Genomic DNA, 21,095 nt, shown 5'->3' with positions numbered 1-21,095 from the left:
CGGAGAGTAACATGTTTTGTTGTCAGTGCAAATAGTATATACATTTACTTTTAAAATGGTCTTTGACAGTCTCGCTGAACAAGGACCCCGCTGGAACAGTGGTGGGTCGTAAAACGTGACTTGAGTATGAAAGATCTATGAACCTGAGCCATTTCTCTACAGTTTCCAGATTCCTCACGGTGACTTTTGCCCCTATATGCTTGACCAAAGATTAGATAACTGGTTTGTTTGCTTTCCACACAGATAGCTGTATCGCTATCGACTTCCCATTTGCAAGAGCATTAGAACCTCATTGTCTACAAAGGCAAATAATTAAAAAAGAAAAGAAAAATACTATATGAGTTTATAATGTTTAATACAGCAAAGAACTTAAGATGTAAAGTGTTGCCACAGCGTGCAAAGAAACTCTCAGTATTATGTATTGACACAGCAATACAACATGTAAAAATTTTATAATGAAGTAAAAGGTTTTGTAATCAGACAAACAAATATTTATGTATTCCTATGTTCAATGGTATGTACATTATCTGAATTTGTAAGGTCTTTTCTTTGGTCTTGTTCATTTCTAGATATTTTTAATTATTTTGTAATATTACCAGTGGGGTCATCAAGCACACTTCTGTTTTCTTCTTCATTTTTTCCCCTCTACATTTCGGGAGTAGTAGCTACCAAGTGAATATTGTCCTTAATTCAAGACTGAACGGTGTATGTGGTTGTAAAAAACTGTTAACTTTGATGGAGGAAGGCTTGTGTTGTATATGTGGGGTGTGAGCCTATTGTGTGTAATGATCTCCTGTTATACAACTCTCTCAAGCTATCAACTGTTTGTCCAACTGGAATAACAAAGGGAAGGCTGAGTGTCTTTGAGTTCCACTAAGGAAGATTGCCATAGTGCCATGTTGGGTACAAGGGAAGTTTCCATTTGCAATCTAACCTTTTTTTTTTCTTAGATGAATGACGCCCTCCTTCAGGGATGAGCTTTTAGTGCCATACCATCCTTGTTTATTTCACTAAGTAGCAACACGTGTAAGCAGTGCATCAGTTGTTATTGTTTTTTCCCCCCTATGCCTTCATTTCAGGGCTGGTAAATTCCTCACAACATCTTTGAGGGTGGTCTTAAAAACACTGAACACTTCATCACGTCCTCCTGAGATGCATCGCATTTTTTTGCTGCTGAGAATGACAATCCTTATGTCATGTTAGGTGCAAAATCATTTCAAGTAATATTCATTTTTAGTTTTGATAATTTACACTGCACAAAATCTTTCTACAATGCTTTTGTAAACATTTTTAGTGTTATTTGCAAAAAATAAAAAAATGTTGAAATTCTTGCGAATTGTTTTGTCACGTTTCTGCTTTCCTTTCTGACGTTGTGTGAAAGAACATATTTCAGCAATTATAAACCAAGGGACTCCCCCAATACAAATGTTTGATTCTTACGTTTCACAAGAACAGTTTCTTATTAGTATAATTTGTTAGATTTAAATAATTATTTTGTTTGAAATTGTTAATTGTTATTAATCATTATTGTGATCTGTTGTTTATCAGATCAATGTCTATTCAAATAATTAGATGTCATGAAATTGAAGTCCCACTGCAGTCAATAATTTTATCCCTTAAAAGTATTTAAACGTTTTTTTCCTTGAAAAAACTTCTTCATGCCTTAAAATAGCTTGCATGTAACTCTACAACCTTGCTTCATTTAGTATACATGGTTGTGAATATGCAAATTAGCCCCGCCTACACTCACTCACACCAGCGCAGAGATCCATTCGTTGACGTGATTGGTTACAAGGTAGCTTGTGACGTCAGAAACACCAGCGATTTCAAACCTGGTATTTCCGACTGGTTTTGGGTCACTGCAGTTTTAAGGAGAAAATACTCCGCGATGGTGCTGCTGATTTATGAATATGCATATGGTTTGTCTTAAAGCACATTAAAAACATCACATAGACATATAAACAACATTTAAAGCTTGATTTTCACCACAGGGGTACTTTAAGAAAATGTTTTATCCACACTACAGTTTTATATATATATATATATATATATACACTCACCTAAAGGATTATTAGGAACACCATACTAATACTGTGTTTGACCCCCTTTCGCCTTCATAACTGCCTTAATTCTACGTGGCATTGATTCAACAAGGTGCTGAAAGCATTCTTTAGAAATGTTGGCCCATATTGATAGGATAGCATCTTGCAGTTGATGGAGATTTGTGGGATGCACATCCAGGGCACAAAGCTCCCGTTCCACCACATACCAAAGATGCTCTATTGGGTTGAGATCTGGTGACTGTGGGGGCCATTTTAGTACAGTGAACTCATTGTCATGTTCAAGAAACCAATTTGAAATGATTCGAGCTTTGTGACCTGGTGCATTATCCTGCTGGAAGTAGCCATCAGAGGATGGGTACATGGTGGCCATAAAGGGATGGACATGGTCAGAAACAATGCTCAGGTAGGCCGTGGCATTTACACGATGCCCAATTGGCACTAAGGGGCCTAAAGTGTGGCAAGAAAACATCCCCCACACCATTACACCACCACCACCAGCCTGCACAGTGGTAACAAGGCATGATGGATCCATGTTCTCATTCTGTTTACGCCAAATTCTGACTCTACCATCTGAATGTCTCAACAGAAATCGAGACTCATCAGACCAGGCAACATTCTTCCAGTCTTCAACTGTCCAATTTTGGTGAGCTCTTGCAAATTGTAGCCTCTTTTTCCTATTTGTAGTGGAGATGAGTGGTACCCGGTGGGGTCTTCTGCTGTTGTAGCCCATCCGTCTCAAGGTTGTGCGTGTTGTGGCTTCACAAATGCTTTGCTGCATACCTCGGTTGTAAAGAGTGGTTATTTCAGTAAAAGTTGCTCTTCTATCAGCTTGAATCAGTCGGCCCATTCTCCTCTGACCTCTAGCATCAACAAGGCATTTTCGCCCACAGGACTGCCGCATACTGGATGTTTTTCCCTTTTCACACCATTCTTTGTAAACCCTAGAAATGGTTGTGCGTGAAAATCCCAGTAACTGAGCAGATTGTGAAATACTCAGACCGGCCCGTCTGGCACCAACAACCATGCCACGCTCAAAATTGCTTAAATCACCTTTCTTTCCCATTCTGACATTCAGTTTGGAGTTCAGGAGATTGTCTTGACCAGGACCACACCCCTAAATGCATTGAAGCAACTGCCATGTGATTGGTTGATTAGATAATTGCATTAATGAGAAATTGAACAGGTGTTCCTAATAATCCTTTAGGTGAGTGTATGTGTATATATATATATATATATTCAGTTTCACTATTGTATCTGTTAGTATTCTTCTTAATCTTTATTATTATTCCCCCCCAATGGGAGTCTATGGCAGCCCTATGAACAGAAGATTGGAAAATGATGAAAATTGGCACACTTGTAGTGATGGTAATGAATTGTAATCTGACCAACTTTGGGGTCTCTAGGACCAACTCTATAGTGCCATCACTAGTTAAAATATTCACATTTGAAACAATTATAACTTTTGAACCCTTTGATTTAGAAAAAATTAATTTAGAACGCCTGATTCCACTCATCATGCTGATCTCATTCAACATCTTACATTAAGCCTAATACATCCGCCTATTACAGTTGTTGCCATTTTTAAAAGTACAGTAGTCCATTTTTTCGGTACTCCTCCTTCAAAATTTGCTAAATTCTTACAAAAATTGGCTCAGATGATCTTTGGACTGAGCCGCACAGACATGGCTAAACATGGTCTTAACGATGCTGACCCAAAATTGATTCAGAGGCTTTATCTCTGCAAAACTTTGATCAATCGAGGCGAAACCTGGTACGCTTCATCGGAATAATGATCTGAGGGTCCATGACATATTTGGGAACAGCGGCACCTACAGGTCATGAGATCTAAAAAATGGCTTAGTTTTTTGCTCTTCTGGCTCTGCACTGCTGTTGCTGCCCCGTATCGCTGCTTGCAGCTATATTGTACTGTTATGTGCTTTGAAACATGAGGTAATTTCACCCCGTCTTTCGTCTAGTGACGCTTTGCAAACTCTGCGGTGTGAGTTTATGTATTTTGGAGGAGGCGTGTCTTTGGAGACATTCTGAAGGGAGGGGGGGATCATATGCTTTCAAAGCTAGCTTGCTAATGCTAGCCAGTCTGATATTGCCTACCCTCCCTTTAAATGAAGCAACAACTTGTTCTGCGTAAGTCACTTGAACAACCTAGTTGTAAAAAAGTCTTGGCCCTTAACATGACAAACGCATTTGACTACAACTATAGGAATGTTTTGAAACCACTAGTGTAGCGACAACCTCTGATGTGAAAGTGAGGTATGGAGTTGGCGATCTGCCAAAGCCTTAAAAAATAATCTTTTCGTGATGTGCAGTGACTCACACCAGACATGTGAAGACTAGTGCTCTTTGATATCTGTACTTATGCTGGCCTTTCACCCACACAGTCAACCGATGTTAACAAAAGAATCCAGGGTGAACCAGCAGACAGCGATATGTCGAGTGTGAATGCAGTCGTTACCATAGGTCGTTACACAGATACATTGCAGTAACGCCCCCTAGTGGTGACTCACGGTTATCAAGAATCATCAGCAAGAGAAAAGAGTTGCTAAATACTTCATCCAGGTCAAATGTCAATAGTACGGAGTTCTGCAGTAATGACGTATTTTTGAAGGCCAAACCAGAAGTTAGTATCACCTTGGTTCCCTCGATAAAATAGGATTTTTTAATTGGCTTTTGGATCATTGCACAGAAAATAAGCTGTGACCCACAAAAGTTTATGGTTCTTACAAGTTTTGTTAAAAAGGACAATCTTCACAAATGAACACAACTTTTATTTTGAAGTTTAAATACAATCGCCTGAAGTTAAAAGCTAAAGACAAGAGGAGTGTTTGACTTGAAGCGGCACTGCACACCGATCGGTGTATGACATTAAAGTACCATGATAGCGATTAAGAGCAGATGACTCCATTTGCTTTAGAATCGTTCACACGGTACAGCGCAACAACCCTGACTTCAGAATCCAAAATGGCTGCTCTCAGCGCATCAACCGTAGTTAAACAGTAGTAAAATATTGTTTATTAGCACTTCTGTTTGTCTGTGTCTCAGTAAACTCAGTGATCCACACAGTACTATCCAACCCATTTTGTGGATATGAAATTTTGGCATTACCGCCTTTTTATTTGTGTATTCCCATCTAGATTGCGGGTGTATCGTCATTCCCAGCTCCTCAAGGTAAATGGAACGCAGCATTAGCCACTTGTTTGCAACCACCTTTTCCCAAGACAAGTAAAAGATTTTAAAAAAATCACGAAGGGTTATTACTGATGTATTTTATGTCGTAGAATAAAATGTGAAAATATCTTAAGCTGCTGTTAACCACAAACCTTATTTCAGGCATTTAATCATAAACTCCTTCAAAAAACCCATTGATTTCGTGGCGATGGAATCTGAAGTTCTAAAATGCTAACTTGTTTCTGTGTTTTAGCCAATAAAAATATTCTTCCCTGCAGCACTACTACTTCCAAGTATCCACCCATACTGTATACTCCCTCTAAACCATTTCCCTCAGTCAAGCGTGTAGGTAGAGAGGAAAACATCAGTCATCTTTTTGGCTAGTATGTTTTCTAGGACAATATATTTTATTTGCAGCAATAGCACAGAGCTTAACGTCAACATGCCTCTTAATAAAAAATAGCTCTTGAAACACACAAGTTGCAGGCAAAGAGTTTTAAAACTCTATCAAGCCTTTTACTTGCATGCTTAGCACATTTATGCAGACATCAAATCCATTATGAACAACATGTAGTCTATGTTACGAAACAGTTATGTCATGGTGTATTATTCAAGATACTGATGGCTCATTTTCATACAGAATATGCAAACAAATTTGTCAGAGGCAATGAAGGCAAACTTGACAGATCAAGTTTTCAGGGAGATAAGAACAAATGTAGGAATCCTGTAGGATCATCAGCTTGCAATACAATTTAGTACATTGAGGAAACATGGAGAACATTCATGATTGATCACAGAACTTCCAGGTGCGTTGTAAACCTGAAGCTAACACATACATATATTTGGTTTAGAGAGGAAGATTCAAAGTCTAAAAAAGGTTCATCCGGAAGGTGAAATACCAAGAGGAAGACTACAGTTTACAACAGTTCATTTTTTTCAACAGTTATTGTGGTGGAACAACAACAGAAATGTCACAGAGATCTTCAGTCTGTGAAGATGAACAATCTTCAGTGTGTGTACCTGGACCTTGTGAAATCTGTGGGCCTGTAGAGTCTGCAGTTTGTGAGGTTTCTTCCTCCTGAGGAAGGCGCTGAAATTCCTGCTTGAACTTTAATAGACTTTCACCTCTCTCAAGTCTGCTTTTGTCCACCAGCCGAAAAGCCTCCATGAATTCATCGATGTCAATGCTACCGTCATTATTTGTGTCCGTGCTGATGACGAGCTCATTGATGACCTCATCAGAGATCTCCATTTTCAGATAGGCACTGAGCAGTTTCAACGTCTGACGGAAATCCTCAAAAGAGATGAGACCTGAGAAAAACAGAAACCTTGGCCATAGGAAGGTGCTATGGGAAGCCATCCAACTACGTTTAGTCTATTCTCTGTAGGAATCGTCATCAACAGGGAAATGTTAAAGCTGCCATGAAATCAAAATGGACATTTTTTTTTTTGTTTATTATAAATGATTTATGGTCCACTTTAAACATTCTACTAACTATAAGTAACTTTGCATCTACATGTCAACTAACTTGCACTAGAGTAGACTGTTAGGTTAGGGTTTGTAGTTGCTTATGTAGAATGTCTGGACCATCAAAATAAAGGGGTAGCAGATATTAAGCAGACAGTCTACTAATACTCTTAGACTCTAATGACTGGTAGTTGAAATGTAGTTGCAAAGTCACTTGGTTAGTAGAATGTCTAAAGTGGACTATCAAAATAAAGTGTTACCCATTTTTTGTATTATTATTTATGTGGGCTCATAATCTTTAATCAAAATAACTTCCCCTCCTCCTTGCAACAATTTCTCTTCTCTGATGACGTGTTTACTGGCGTGAGGGCGGGACAACCTGTCACTCGCATGACATTACAGAAATAGCAAACACGTTGTTTTCACTGGAAGATCCAGTTATGACATTTTGATTAAGCATTACGAGGTCAAACATTTTTTTACATTTAATGAGTATCTTAACATTATTATTACCTGCAAATATTTTTTCATACCTGAATTATCTGTGTCCACTATTCTGAAAATGGTCTCCAGGGTGGAGCGATGTTTATACAGTGTCTCCAGCATACTCTGCTCAATGTGCTGTATAGTGAGAACAGAAGAGAGCGCTTTCTGCACAAGTATCTACAGAATTTCGTAATACTAACACAGCAGACAGAGAGATACATTTCTGGAAATCTTCAAATCAAGGGATCTGCTTTACCTCAGAGCTGGGATTTTTTAGGGCGAGATCCCGGAACCAGCCGTGGTAGTCCAGCATCCCATCAGTGGTGCTGGACACTAGCTGAGGCTGAAGAACTCTCCAGGGCAGATCCAGGTGAAGAACTCGCTCGATTGCACTGGCCCAGTCGGACAAACAGATCAGTCCTGTGATGGCATTTACATTGCTTTGACATTTGAACAACTGCAAAACTAGCCATTAAGTAACTAGAGACGCATTGTTTTCAAATATTAAACAGTCTGAACTCCATTTATATTCCTTAGCTATTAGTGGAAGTGATATCATCACACCACTAGGTAGCAAAATACTGCAGTACTGTATTAAAATATGCATTTTATACCAGATAGTTGTCTGTACCTGTGTTCTCCTTATCAAGCTCTTGAAAGGCACTGAGAAGATCTGACTTGTGCACAAACAGTTGCTCTCGTAGGACTTTGAGAGCAGTGTGCTCTGTGCGTTTTACACTGAAAGAACATCGAGAAATGAGCTGCAAACTTGACAATGAACCTGTAAGACTATAAACCGTATCCGAAATGACTGTAACACAACATCTGCTGTAGATTTTCCAACAAAAAACTCAAGTCATACCAAATAACACATTTGAAATTGTGAATGAAAATCATTCCCCTAGTTCAGTGGTTCACCAGGGCCACTAGGGGCCTCAGGATAAAAGATGACTTAAAATGACTCAAAATAAGACAAAACAAGCATTCAACAACTACAAATCAAGATATGTGTTATTTTAATTCAATTTCATTTTTTTCATTGAAGAATCAGGATATGTACATAAGGTAGCTTTTTTAAAAATATTTATTTTGGTTATTACTACTATACTATACTATCCTTCATTATGAAAGGATAGAGTATAGAGTGGACATGAAAGCGAGGTGGGAGAGAGAGAAGGGGACGGGATCGGGAAAGGTCCACGAGCCGGGACTCAAACTCGGGACGCCCGAAGCGCAATGGCGCTATATGTTGCCGCGCTGCCCACAAGGCTATCGGCGCCAACAGATAACCTAATTTTGAAAGTGTGATTTATAGACCTGGAAAAGTCATGTAAATTAACCAAATCTTATAACTCCATGGGCATTTTTATAACAAATTTACATTTTTCTATAGTTATGCCAAGCTCTAAATTATTTTAGAGAGTAGAAGATGTGAGTAATATATGTTTTTAAAAATCTTTGTCCTAAATGCTTATCCAATAATGAAAAACTGGTCATTGTCATTGGGCCTTTGTATATTGTTGTGGACAATGAGAGGCCTTGGAGTTAAAAAGGTTGAGAACTACTGTCTTAGTCAAATGGCTGATGATGGTATGTGTGTTGATTACCTTTGTGGAAAGCTCAGTCCTCGGATCATACTGGTGGCCTGATACTGAACAAAGTAAGGCACGAGATCTGGACCCAGTCTGACAAAGGCTCCTCTGTTACTGCCAATCTCATAGTAGTTAGAGGCTGAAAAAAGGGTCAGGACCTAAAAATCAAAATACATAAATCAAATCAACTTTAAAAACTGTCAAGAACACTTCTACAAACATACATTGACCCCAAAAATATTTAGACATTTAAGATGAAAAAATTGCACTTAAAGATTGATGCATGTCAATCTGGACAACTAAAACATAAGTAGACAATGAATTAATTATGATAAATGATTTTAGGATTTTTTAAATGTTTTTTATTTTTAAATATTATATTCTCGAAAAATTACAAATTGGATCTTTTTTTTTTCTTATTTGTTTCACAGCAATGAAATGAAACGAGGGGAAATTGAGACTTTCGACAGAGACATTTGAGACAATGCTAATGAAATATACAGTAACTTAGAACTTGCGTTTCTATAATTACGAAAGGGCAAATCGTCTGAGGAATAATTTTCCTCCGAGCTCATCTAGACAATTACTATATTACTCACAGGACACAGTGTCCTAAAAAGCACTCTAAATTAACATGAGCCATTAAGTACATGAATGTAAATGTAAATAAGACAATTTATCACCTTTTAAATGAGCATGTTAATCTATTCAGTCCCTGCCTGACAGACATTTTAATAAAAACTTTAGCCGAAATGACAGTAATTATTATTTCCTTCTCAAACCACTGTATAAGTCCTCAGATCACTGCATTGCTGACCTTACGATTGTGGCAAAACTCGTAACCATCCTGCTTGCACTCGTGTGAGCGGATGATGAGCTGGAGATTGTGTCTGTTCAGAAAGTCCTCGGTGACATCAGGACCCCAGTAACAACCTCCGCCACGGACCTCATTGGGAACACAACCGTCCTGGGACATGGGGTCACTCCACAGCAGGTCCAAAATCTGATGACACCAAAGTATAAATGTAATTGCAAGGAGAGATTGTAAAACTATTTAACTGTTGGCATAATTACGACGTAATGTTCCAGATTATAAACAAATTTATCACACTAGTCTCATATTAGCATATATATACTTTTGAAATCTTTTATACTTTATTATACTTTGTGTGTATTTTAAAGGTACACCATGTCACTTTTTTCCCCCCCAAATTAACTACATTTAAATAATAAGTCAATACATCATCAATCCTTGTGTGTTTTTGTCTTACCCTGATTCACTATGGTAAGCCTAAAATTGTTTGTATTTGAGGGGCTGTTTACACAACACCGTTTTCAACTAAAAACATAAAACTTTTTATGGGTTTTGGCCGTTCATTTACACGACAACAGCGTTTTGGGTGCCTGAAAACGGAAACTTTTGAAAAACGGGTTTCAAAGTGCAAGTTTTTGAAAACTATCTCCGTGTAAACAACAAAAACGAATCTCTGAAGACGATGACGTCATGCACATGCGTATTACATGTTCAGTCTATAGTGTTTCATCGCCATCTAATGGCCTGGCAGCAGAATACAGTGTTTTCTATGGTTTTTAGTCGTTTTCACGGATACGTGTGAATAGGGATCGTTTTGACAATGGTGTCGTCTGTACACGGAAAATTCAAAGGAAAAACTTCTCCGTTTTAAGCATATCGTTGTCGTGTAAACGTACCCTTAGACCTGCCGGGATGGTTTTCGGAGGAAATTGCATACATTTGTCACTCGCCCGTGCGTGTGGTATTTTATTGAACAGATAAATTGCCATGTGTAGCTCTCTAACACAGTTCAATGTAAAGCAAATCTATTGTGAAGGATCATTTCATTATGGTTGTTGTAGGGCTGTGCTGGAAGTATCATGTCTATCAATGGTTATAGCTACATTAACGTCTTCAGTTAGTCAGCTTGAGATCCTATCCATCTAAACTGGTTATATCTTAGTAGTGAATAAGCAGTTGTATAAGAAGCAGTATAACCACAGCCGAGGCACAACCAAAACATTGTTCTTCCACAAAATGCATGCACTTTTGCTTTTTAACCTTTAGAGGGCCAAAAGTTACATAGTGTCCCTTTAATGTTTATTTTTGTGCAACGTCTTATCCAAAAGACTTCCATTGTACTATGAGTACGATACTCCAAATGCAATTTGTGTTTTTTATACACTGAGGAATGAGTTGAAATTAATTAAATTAATGGTTCAAAACTACACATGTATCAAATTAGTACAGTGGATCTCAACCAGTGAACCAGAGCCAACTATTGGGCCTCAAAATTACATACATAATTTTAAATAAAGACAAAACAAAATAAGACCAAAATAAAATCCAACTAAGACCAACTAAAAACAACATACTTCTTATTTTATTTCACCTCCTATGAAAGTGTGATTTTAAGTCATTTAAATTAATCCAATCTTACAACTCCTTGGGATACATTTTATGAACATACATTTATTTGAGTTATGCCAAGCTCTAAAATATTTTAGAAATTGAGTAGAAATATATATTTTAATCATTAATCCTTATCCAGTAAATCACAAACAATAAGAAAAGTCATGGGGCCTTTGAATAATTTTATGGCCAATGGGTGGCCTGGAAAGGGTTCAAAATGGTTGAGGATATAACTGGGTTACTTTATTTTAAGGTGACGTAGTTATATTGTACTTCCTCAAATAAGTACCGAGTAATATTAATTAACTACTAATAATGTACTTATTAATGTACTTGCTATGGAGTTACGGTTAGGGTTAGTTACTTATAGTATACTAGTAATAACAGTAAATTATGCATAATTATATGTATACTATATGTAGTGACGTGTAACCACGTCACCTTAAAATAAAGTGTTACCTAACTGTTTTAGTATTAAATGTATTACTAGTACTTTAGTATTTAGTACTAAACAAACCACAAACATGTACCAAAGCAGATACCGTCAAATGAAGCCCACCTGTTTCCAATCATCATCGCTGGTGTCGATGACCTCAGATGAGTCTGGCTCAGACTCACAGGACGGAGCAGTGCCCAGAATGCGGTGAGACTGGCTGAAGCTGGACATGCTAAACTGCGCTTGCCTACGACGGACCTCGAACTCTTCCTCAACCGTCCGAGACACAGTCCTTGAGAAGTCTTGAAGGGAGCGTCTCTGGAAACTGTCCCGAGCAGCAAACGGTTTGGGAAAGGTCATTGAGCCCCTTCTGCTCTTACAGATGATCATCTCATTATAAAGCTCTGAATCTGCATATAAACTTTTGCGGGATGGAGTCTTCTTCTTCGGGGGCTTCATAGCAGACACATACTATAGAAAGACAACAGTCATATTGATCAGTTAAAAGAGGAGATGTTCAGGATTTAACAACATGTAACCGTTTGTTTGACTCACTCTGTGTCTGTCCACTCGAGCTATCAGAGCGAGTTCAGTGGTATCTGAGATTCCTCCATGGACTATCAGCACCCGGTGGTCGATTACTGTCACTAAGGGCAACCAGCTGAAGATCTTCTGGAGCAACTTGAGGATACGCTTTCCATGCAACTTAAAGGGATTGAACAGATAAAAGAAGCTCCTCAGATTCATTTCACCATAATGTGAAGCTCAGAGCATAACACATTACTGACGATGTTAATGAGTTATTCCTCAGCAGAGTTATTGTCGTTAACTAAAACCATAAAAATACTTTATTATACTTGGAAAAAACATTAACTGAACATAACCTCAGTTAGCACCATCAATGGATATTTTGCTAAAGATGTTTGCCATTGACCCCAAATCTGCCAAAAAAACAACACTTGACAAAGATCATTCTATTGCCCATCTGTGATGTTCTTTAAAATACTAGTATAAATATAGTATATTTCCAATGTTAAAAAATGACTCATTGTATATTCAATACACCTTTTAAGGTGTCATATGCAGTTAAATGTTTGTTAACAACTAGTTCACAGCCACGGGTCCTTTAAAATATTAGTATAAATAAGTATATTTCCAATGTTAAAAATTACGTATATTTAATTCCCTAATAAGTTGTCATATATGCAGTCAAACGTTTGTTCATTTAACAACTAGTTAACTGCCACCAGTACTTTAAAATACTTGTATAAATGTAGTATCTTTCCAATGTTAAAAAATTACCCATTACCGTAAATTCAATTTCCTAAGGCGGCATATATATGGAGTCAACAGTTTGTTGATTTAGCAGCTAGTTAATCCATACCAGTGACAGAGTGCAAGAATGTTTAAGACTTTACGTTGTAATCCTCTTACCAAGGATTGGCCAACATTCACAGTGAAAATAACTGCAGGAGAACTGGCCAGAGTTTCCCCTTTTAAACTGTAAGTCTAAGCAGGCTACTAGCAGTTAAGAGGTGGCATTCTTGGAAAGAAAGTGTCGGGATATCCCTTACTGTTTCATAATGGAGATAAACAGCTAAGGCAGTATGGTAAACAAACTCTTAGGCCTTGTCCACTCTAATACGTTTTCTCTCTGTTTTGGCCTTCCGTCCACATGAGACAGCGTTTTTATCAACAAAAACAAAGCTTTTAGAAAATGCTCTCTTTTAGACCAAACATATAATTGTGAGTGAGTGAGTGTGAATGCATCAGTGAATGGAGAGATATTTTGCTAAAATAAAATGATCCTGCCAGAAAAATTGCATGATAACTTTATGATGTCTTGTTCTGTCTGTAGCATCTCAGTGAGCTTTTAAGATGTTTTACACATGTGAGTGACTCTATAATTGGAGATACATTTTGCATTTGTTTTAAAGTTAAGGGAAAAAACTGTTCACTAACAGAAATTCTTCCCTATATCTTATTGAAAACATATTAATTTGAATAATTCATTGCTTGCCACACACAAGTTACTTCCTTTTTTACTTTTCATGAAAACACATATTTCTTTATGGTCTTGTAGGTCAAATTCTGTTACATACTATCAGCATTGCTCTAACTTGGTAACACAGTTTGACGGTAACAGAATTGACCATTTTAAACTTTTTAGCCAAAAACCCCACTTGCTAGCATAAATGCTAATAGCCCATGGCACTAATGAAATCACGATTAAAAGACTTTTAAACAACCCACTTTGAGATCAGTGATAAATTCTGTTTTCCTTTTGATCTTAAAGGTAAATTAAGCACTTTCCGACGCTTCAGTGTGGACAAGAAACTTTTGAAAAACGCTTGAAAACGCTGTTGACGGAGAGTTAGGAACTTGAGGGATTGTAGAGCACAGACATTAGTTGTAATTAATGACCTACCTTGTATTTTCCCAGCACTTCTTTGGTGAAGCCATACCTTTGAACAGAAAAAAAAAAAAATTCAAAGAGGCATAATATTTGTTTCTTGCAGAAAAAGGGACGTAAATCTGACCATCTGCTTTGTGGACACTGAAAGATTAAGATAAAAACAATTTTTTTATTCTTGCCCTTATGTTTATGTGCTATATTGTAAATGTAACGTGTAAAATGATCACATTATAGCGTTTTTGTGTTACTGTAACACAATATTTATGTAATAATTATACATACTATATACTCACCACAAGCATTTTGCAGTACCTCAACCCGTTGGACCATTGAAGTCACTATATGGAGAAAACCCTGGAACGTTTTCCTCAAAAAATTTGTTGAATGTATGTGTTCAGCACATTTCCATTACCTCAAATTAATGATGTGGTCTTCATGATTTCCTCGATTAAGATAAACATCTCCAGGATACACAAGCAGGAAAGCAAACAATATGAGCAGAATCTCTATGGAGTCTTTGCCTCGGTCCACATAGTCTCCATTGAAAACGTAGGGTTTCTCCATTGACGGCATTCCATTCTGGGAAAATAAATAGACCACAAATTCATAGGAATAGATGCACAGTATTTAAAGACAATCTCGTAGCTAAGTGTGGACAGATTTGAAACCTACCTTGTAAAATATTAGTAGCAAGTCCTCTAATTGTCCATGTAAATCACCTGTAATGAAGTCCGTAACTTGAGGCGTTGAATAGTGTAACAATAAAAAAGATAAAAGGATGTGTCGGGCATTCTTACCACAAACAGTTATTTCTTTGCTATGGCATGTAGAGACTCGGTTGATATTTGGCAACCCTCTGAGTAGCTTCCACGTTTCCAGAAGAAGCTGAAGAACGTAACGAGAGTGAAGCTGCTGCTTAGAGAAACCAGAAGTGTACATGGTTAAAGACATCAGTGTTATCTGACTGTCACACACACTCTATGACAGGGATAGGCAACTTCTGTCCTGCAGAGTTCAGCTCCAACCCTGACAAAAACTCACCTGCCAGTAGATTTCTAGTAATCATGAAGACATTGATTAACATGGATTACTGTATCTTGTCCAGGTGTGTTTGAATAGGGTTCTCAGTGGCTCTCCAGGACGTAGTTGCCCATCCCTGCTCTATAAAATAAAGGTTCCAAAGGGGAGTTTTAGCAGCAATGGCACAGTGGTACCTTTTTGGATTCTCTAAAACTTGGGTTCTCACTGTATATTTCTTAAAAGAACCATTTTTTTTTCTTGGTGTGAAGAATATATGAACCAGGCCATGTTCAATTCAGCTCAAGATTTTGAGGGAGATTGGTATTTCGGCCGCTCACACTCTGCTCAAATCTGCTCTTTAACTGAATTTCTTCTTTGGCTTTAATAGAATTAATATAAATATTTAATTTATACATTAGGTAATTCTTATCTAAATATACTACCTAAACATTTTTGTTCTATTGTATTTATTAGTGCTATTGCTTGTAATTTGTTTATTTGTTCTTATTGTATTACTGACTGTTTACTTGTCTTTATTTAACATTATTTAGTAAAATACTATTTACGTATTTATATTTATTTTGTGTGTGTATGTGTGGCGGGGCCAGTGAAAATTTTGGCAGGGCAAATAACCAGTGAACTCCTTAGCGTTGAGCCCTGTGTGTTTATATATAGATTCCCTTTTAAGACCTGTCCCTTTTAGTATAAAATAAAGTTACAAAATCTGTTAAAGAACCTTTTTTTGCAATGGAAAGGTTCCATCCCATCTAATAAAAATATGTCAAAAAAAAAAAAAGAGTTATTTCTGACTGTTCTTGTAATGTTCAAACGTCTAGTTTTTTTATGTTTTAAAATGTTTTTCTTGGTTATGTAAATGTTAAGGAAACATTATATTTTGTAAACATTATGGCAGCGTTACTCTTGAATGTTCTCTGAACATTCTGAAACAAGTAGCATTTAAAAAATGTTAGAAGAACGTCCAACTAAAATGTTTCCAGAAAAAAAACATTCCATGTACAATCTATAAATAATGTGCTATTGTTTTGAGATTATTAAAGACCAGATAGCTCTGAACGAACATTCTATAAACGTTGCTGGAAGAATGTTTCCTCAACCTAGCCAGAATATAAGCCAAAGTTCTGAGAATGTTCCCTGTTAGCCAGGATGGATGTTAAACTTTCTTTATGAAACCATAGATCCCAATAAAGAAGCATAATTTTTGAGAGTGTACCTAAAACATATTTTTAATGCATCCTCGTTGAGCACCTACTTGTTTGTTTTTGAAGGCCTCTACAAGATCAGCAGCCTGATCCATATCTAAAGGAAAAGTTAGCCGTGGGCCAGAGTAGATGTCTGGCACATCAATATTGGTGTAGTTGAAATATCTCTCCCACTCTGCATCTCGGCAAACCTCGTTTTCTCTAAAGATATGTGAGATCAGATTTCCTACATGGAAGAAGAACACACAGGACGCTTTTAGCATGGATAGATTCCAGTGAAAAGCTGTATCTGTGGTATTTGTGTTTACATGCAACAGCTTCTTTTACGTTCACTGCTGGATGGAGTGAAGTTATCCATCAGGTAACCAAGAAAATTGTATAACTGCGTGAGGAGGTGAGAAAAAAATATGTGTCATATCATTATAAATGTTGTTTACAGTTTTCTCGGAGATAAATAAATTATTCCATTCCATCCATCCCTTATGATTAGATTATGGTGGATTTCATACTTTGATCTGGTCTTGTAGGTCTGCGTACTCCATGGACTGGAAGATGTTCCAGGTGTATCTGCGTCTTACTTCCATGCGGGCCACATACTGTCTGTACCAGCGCTGGATTATCACCGCTGCTTTCATTGCTTTCAAGAGAACATGACACAGGTTTCCACTATCAGAATACCTTTTTTTGTTGTTGATTAAATTCATTTAAATTAATAATTAAATTAATTTGTCATAAATGCAATAACTTTCAGGTTAGGCTTCTAGAATCACACACAGTTTATCAGAGAGAGATTAATGTCAGATCTACATACATCTTATAATATAACTCTGTGTAGTGTGCACTACTCAACAACAGTCAAACAAATGTCATAGTGGTGATAAAAGAGGAATTTTGCTTACTTATGGCTACTGCAGACATGCGTGGAAAAGAAGGCATGTTGAGAATGTAAATGAGTTACTTATATTGACATTGCACAGAAACACCTGACAGCCATGCTCTATAGGTGCTAGAGATAAACAAGGCTTTACACAAGCTTTGCTGGACTGCTAAAATCTCACCTGGGATGACATGTCCATGTGTTTTAAGAAGATGAAGTTAAATTTAAAGGGGTGATGAACTGAGAAATCAAATTTTCCTTGAGCTTTTGACATCTAAGAGGTCAAATTATAAGAATATCCTGTAAGTTTCAGAACTGAAAACGTCCTTGTTAGTCCAATAAAAGCTTTTATTGACACCAGGCTCAGCAAACGACTCGTTTTTGAGCTAGGCTCAAAACTAGGGTAGAAAATAGCCTATTACTTATTCATTTTGATGTTTTTGAATGTAAAAACCAAGCGAATGTCATAAGTTGACCTCAGACAACAATATAAAACAATTTAAAAAGCCAGTTCATGACCCCTTTAAACAAAATATTCATTGAATAAACAGTACTCAAACATATCATTCTTTAATTTACACTAGCCATTCATATCCATGTTTTTAGTAAACATATTACCTTTGTCATATCTTTTATTGAATGCACTGTTTTTTGTGACACCACACCCCATGGCTTCTCCTGAATGCAGAACATAAGAAAGTAAGTATAACAAGCACTTTTCATCTCATCATTTAACACCTGTATGAGACTTTATGAATCATGCACAACAAATCATGTTTTATCTATGCCTATTTAATGCAAACCACATCCAAAAGTATAAAGCATGTTTTTATTTTTAAAATGCTTAAGAAACCATAAACTGCTAAATAAACAACACTTAATTCAGTAAAACACAATGCTATTTATTAAATACTCAAATTCAATATCTAAAGTGTACATATTAGTAAAGGTTACCGCCCCAGTGACAGCTCCCCTTTTTTCTGAGTGCAGTAAATCATATTGCAGATGAAATGAGAATAAAAAATCTTGTACAATATTGCCAAGTTTTTAACATGAATATAGGCTACACCTATATGATGTTGTTGTAGACCTTAATGAGATCCAGAGAGCGAGTTAATCTGGGGTCATTGCTCTCTTGCACTGGGCTCAATCCTCCTTACAGAGCAGACGACGTCAACACGCACCTGTGCTTCAGTCAAAGCCCACAACTGTCAAACAAAGCCTCAATTTAAATCAGCTTGTTATTTATTCAAATAGTTTAAAAAAATATGGCTAATTATCTCACCATTTTTAAAATCATGAGGACTCAGGTGAATTTTTTTTAAGTGTTTTTATTTTTTAAGGAAATCCTGAATAACTAGGGATTATGGACTATGGATTTATAGACTTGGTTGTAAAGAAGGTTATTCATTAGCTCACCAGACAGCACAATCACAAGACACTTATACACAAGTGTATAAGCAGACATGCTATTTTTGAGGTTAAATGTTGACAAAAGCTCTTTTCAATGGGGTTTTGTATAGGTTCTTGACTCAATTTTAAAGAACAATTTACGCCAAAAATATTCTATATACAGTAAGGAAAAATGTCTTCAATCATTGCATAATACTTTCATGTTTAACAGATTTGTTCAATTTTGTCTAGTGATAAAGTATGTTTACAAGCTGTTTATTTCATAAAAATGTATCAAAATAAAAAAGATTTCAAACTTAATTAATTCAAACTAAATCCACACAATGGTCCCATGATGGAAACCCCTAAAAGGTTAATGAAGCCTTTAAGGTTCTATATAGAAACTTTTCTTCAAAGAGCGTAAGACGTGTAGACATATTTAAAACGTAATTTATCCCATACTAAATATTGGCCATTTAAAAAAAAAAAAAGTGGTTTAAGATTTTATATTATTATAGATCACTATTAAATCAGTTGTAGCTTTTAGTACCTATTCTGTGTATTTCTTTGAATATAATTTTAATATGAAAGGCTGTGTAAACAGTGTCAGCAAACAATTAAACCATAAAAGGTTTCAGCAATAGATAACAGATCAAAGGGACACAACCCCAACATGGGTAAAACTCACCTGTGGTTTCCTCTTCTAAGTCCCAGAAGCTTTATTTCCACAACATGTCACCCAAAGGAATGTATCCGCCTGGTGTACTCCATTGGTGCTTGCTTGAGTTAGTCAATGTGAATAGTAGAAACGCAAATAAATCAACTTGTGAGGACACATATAAAGCATCGTCACAGGCTTCCCCATATCCCCTGAGACCTTCAATGTCCTGAGCAAAATGCCACTATTTTCTCTCAAAAAAGACAGAAGACCTTGTGTCGAGCTCCTGGGGCGTTCAAGTAGGTGTGTTTGTTTCTCTGCTTCTTAACGGTCTTCTGCTCTGTAGCTGAATTAAGTGAACAAGCCCCGAAGGGATTAAGGGTAATAGCTTGATGCGTCTTGACTGGACTTCCTTAGGAAATAGCACTTTCCTAAAGGAAGCAGATGGAGAAGTCTGGACGATGTTGATGTGTAAAGTAATGCAAGATACAAAATTAAATCATTTGAGGAGAAAGCAGTGTTTTTATATTTGACATTTTATGTGCGTGAGATCTGAGAGCCCTCAGTAATTATGAACAATTACAATATATTGTAAAATAAGGAAGGTCTGGGAAGGAGATCTAAAGATAAATCAGATCTAAGCTTAATTGTGGTTTACATGTATAAAAGGGAGAATTGGCTTTATGCCACAGCTTCACTACTTCCTGAACTTCAGCCAGCCCTTTGTTTCCTGTCTGTCATTATTGGACAAACTGATTCATCCAGGTGTGCCTGGCCTCAGTAACAATAATCAGGCACACCTGGATTAATCAGTTTGTTCAATAATGACAGACAGGAAACAAAGGGCTGGCTGAAGTTCAGGAAGTAGTGAAGCTGTGCATAAAGCCTATAGGCTATATGCACGCATAAGTTCCGCATTTGACGCAAGGATGCTCGTCAGTTTCCGGTTGGGGAGATTAAAGCGGAGGAAAACGGGATTATGGCAGAGTCTTCAAAATTTACTGTCCTCCCGTCTTTGAAACGAAACTTTCATACGTTTAGATGTAATTTTATATATAGTTGTGTTTATTTAATATAATTTTAAAAAGAAGCATAAACACAACGAGGTGTATCTGTTTTGTCAGTTTTTGTGACTAACGCTTCTTTAGTATAACCATGGAGTATACAATTCAATATAAATTCTCGGTACTGCATTGGACTCTATGATCGGCGGAAGTTATCGAGCATCCTTGACCTTCACCGGAAATACCGCCGTGCATAGAGCCCATTCACAATGCTGTCATGATCTCCAGTCACTGCCCTGTCTATGGTCACTGCAGCACTACGTTTCCCAGCATCCCTCCTGCACACACTCAATCACCACCTGCGCAGCCAACAATCACCCTCATCAGTTAGGCACGCCATCCATACTCTCACGTAGGACTACGTGTGATACTTACCTGCATTTCTTACCTCTTGTGTTTCCTCCTCGTTGTTGCTCCTGCGTATCCAAGTTCCATATCCACATCTGTAAGAGAAAGACGATCAGTCATTAGAATATCTACATGGTATAATAAAGTATGTGTGTGGGGCCGTACTCACCCGTGGAACTTTCATCTTACCGTGAATTGCTGTTGTTTATTCTCAATTATTGCATTTAACCTGTCATCTAACCTTAAAGGAGAACTCTGGTCAATTTTAACATTGAGCTAATTTTTTTGTACATTTGGAGTGCTGTCAGTACAGACAAAAATCGGTGTTGCCTAACGTTACACCGTGTTATGTTATCCTCTTTTTAAAACAGGGTTCTCAAGTCTCACGCATTGGCCGTGGCAATTCAACCAGTTCACACGCCACGCCATGTATTTCTCACGCTG

General features: G+C 37.1%; 1 protein-coding gene across 1 annotated transcript; it reads right to left on the bottom strand.

Annotated features, from left to right (window-relative positions):
* Nucleotides 1-6,192: 6,192 nt before the first annotated feature.
* On the bottom strand, nt 6,193-20,820 carry ppef2a (protein phosphatase with EF-hand domain 2a). The gene is made up of 19 exons (XM_056238238.1): nt 20,692-20,820; nt 19,512-19,670; nt 19,266-19,361; nt 17,808-17,864; nt 16,822-16,949; nt 16,640-16,694; nt 16,363-16,538; nt 14,870-14,984; nt 14,745-14,791; nt 14,485-14,651; nt 14,085-14,121; nt 12,212-12,361; nt 11,780-12,127; nt 9,613-9,798; nt 8,811-8,953; nt 7,835-7,941; nt 7,460-7,623; nt 7,251-7,338; nt 6,193-6,560 (listed from the first exon to the last, which is right to left on the bottom strand). Exons 4-19 carry the CDS (start codon nt 17,857-17,859, stop codon nt 6,193-6,195), a joined length of 2,331 nt encoding a protein of 776 aa, XP_056094213.1. The 5' UTR covers nt 17,860-17,864; nt 19,266-19,361; nt 19,512-19,670; nt 20,692-20,820.
* Nucleotides 20,821-21,095: the final 275 nt, after the last annotated feature.

This window comes from Rhinichthys klamathensis, unplaced genomic scaffold (assembly GCF_029890125.1).
Source record: "Rhinichthys klamathensis goyatoka isolate OS25496 unplaced genomic scaffold, OSU_Roscu_1.1 h1tg000019l_1, whole genome shotgun sequence".
Taxonomy (NCBI): domain Eukaryota; kingdom Metazoa; phylum Chordata; class Actinopteri; order Cypriniformes; family Leuciscidae; genus Rhinichthys; species Rhinichthys klamathensis.
Note: the sequence above shows the minus strand (reverse complement) of the source record. Positions and strands in the feature narration are given on the sequence as shown.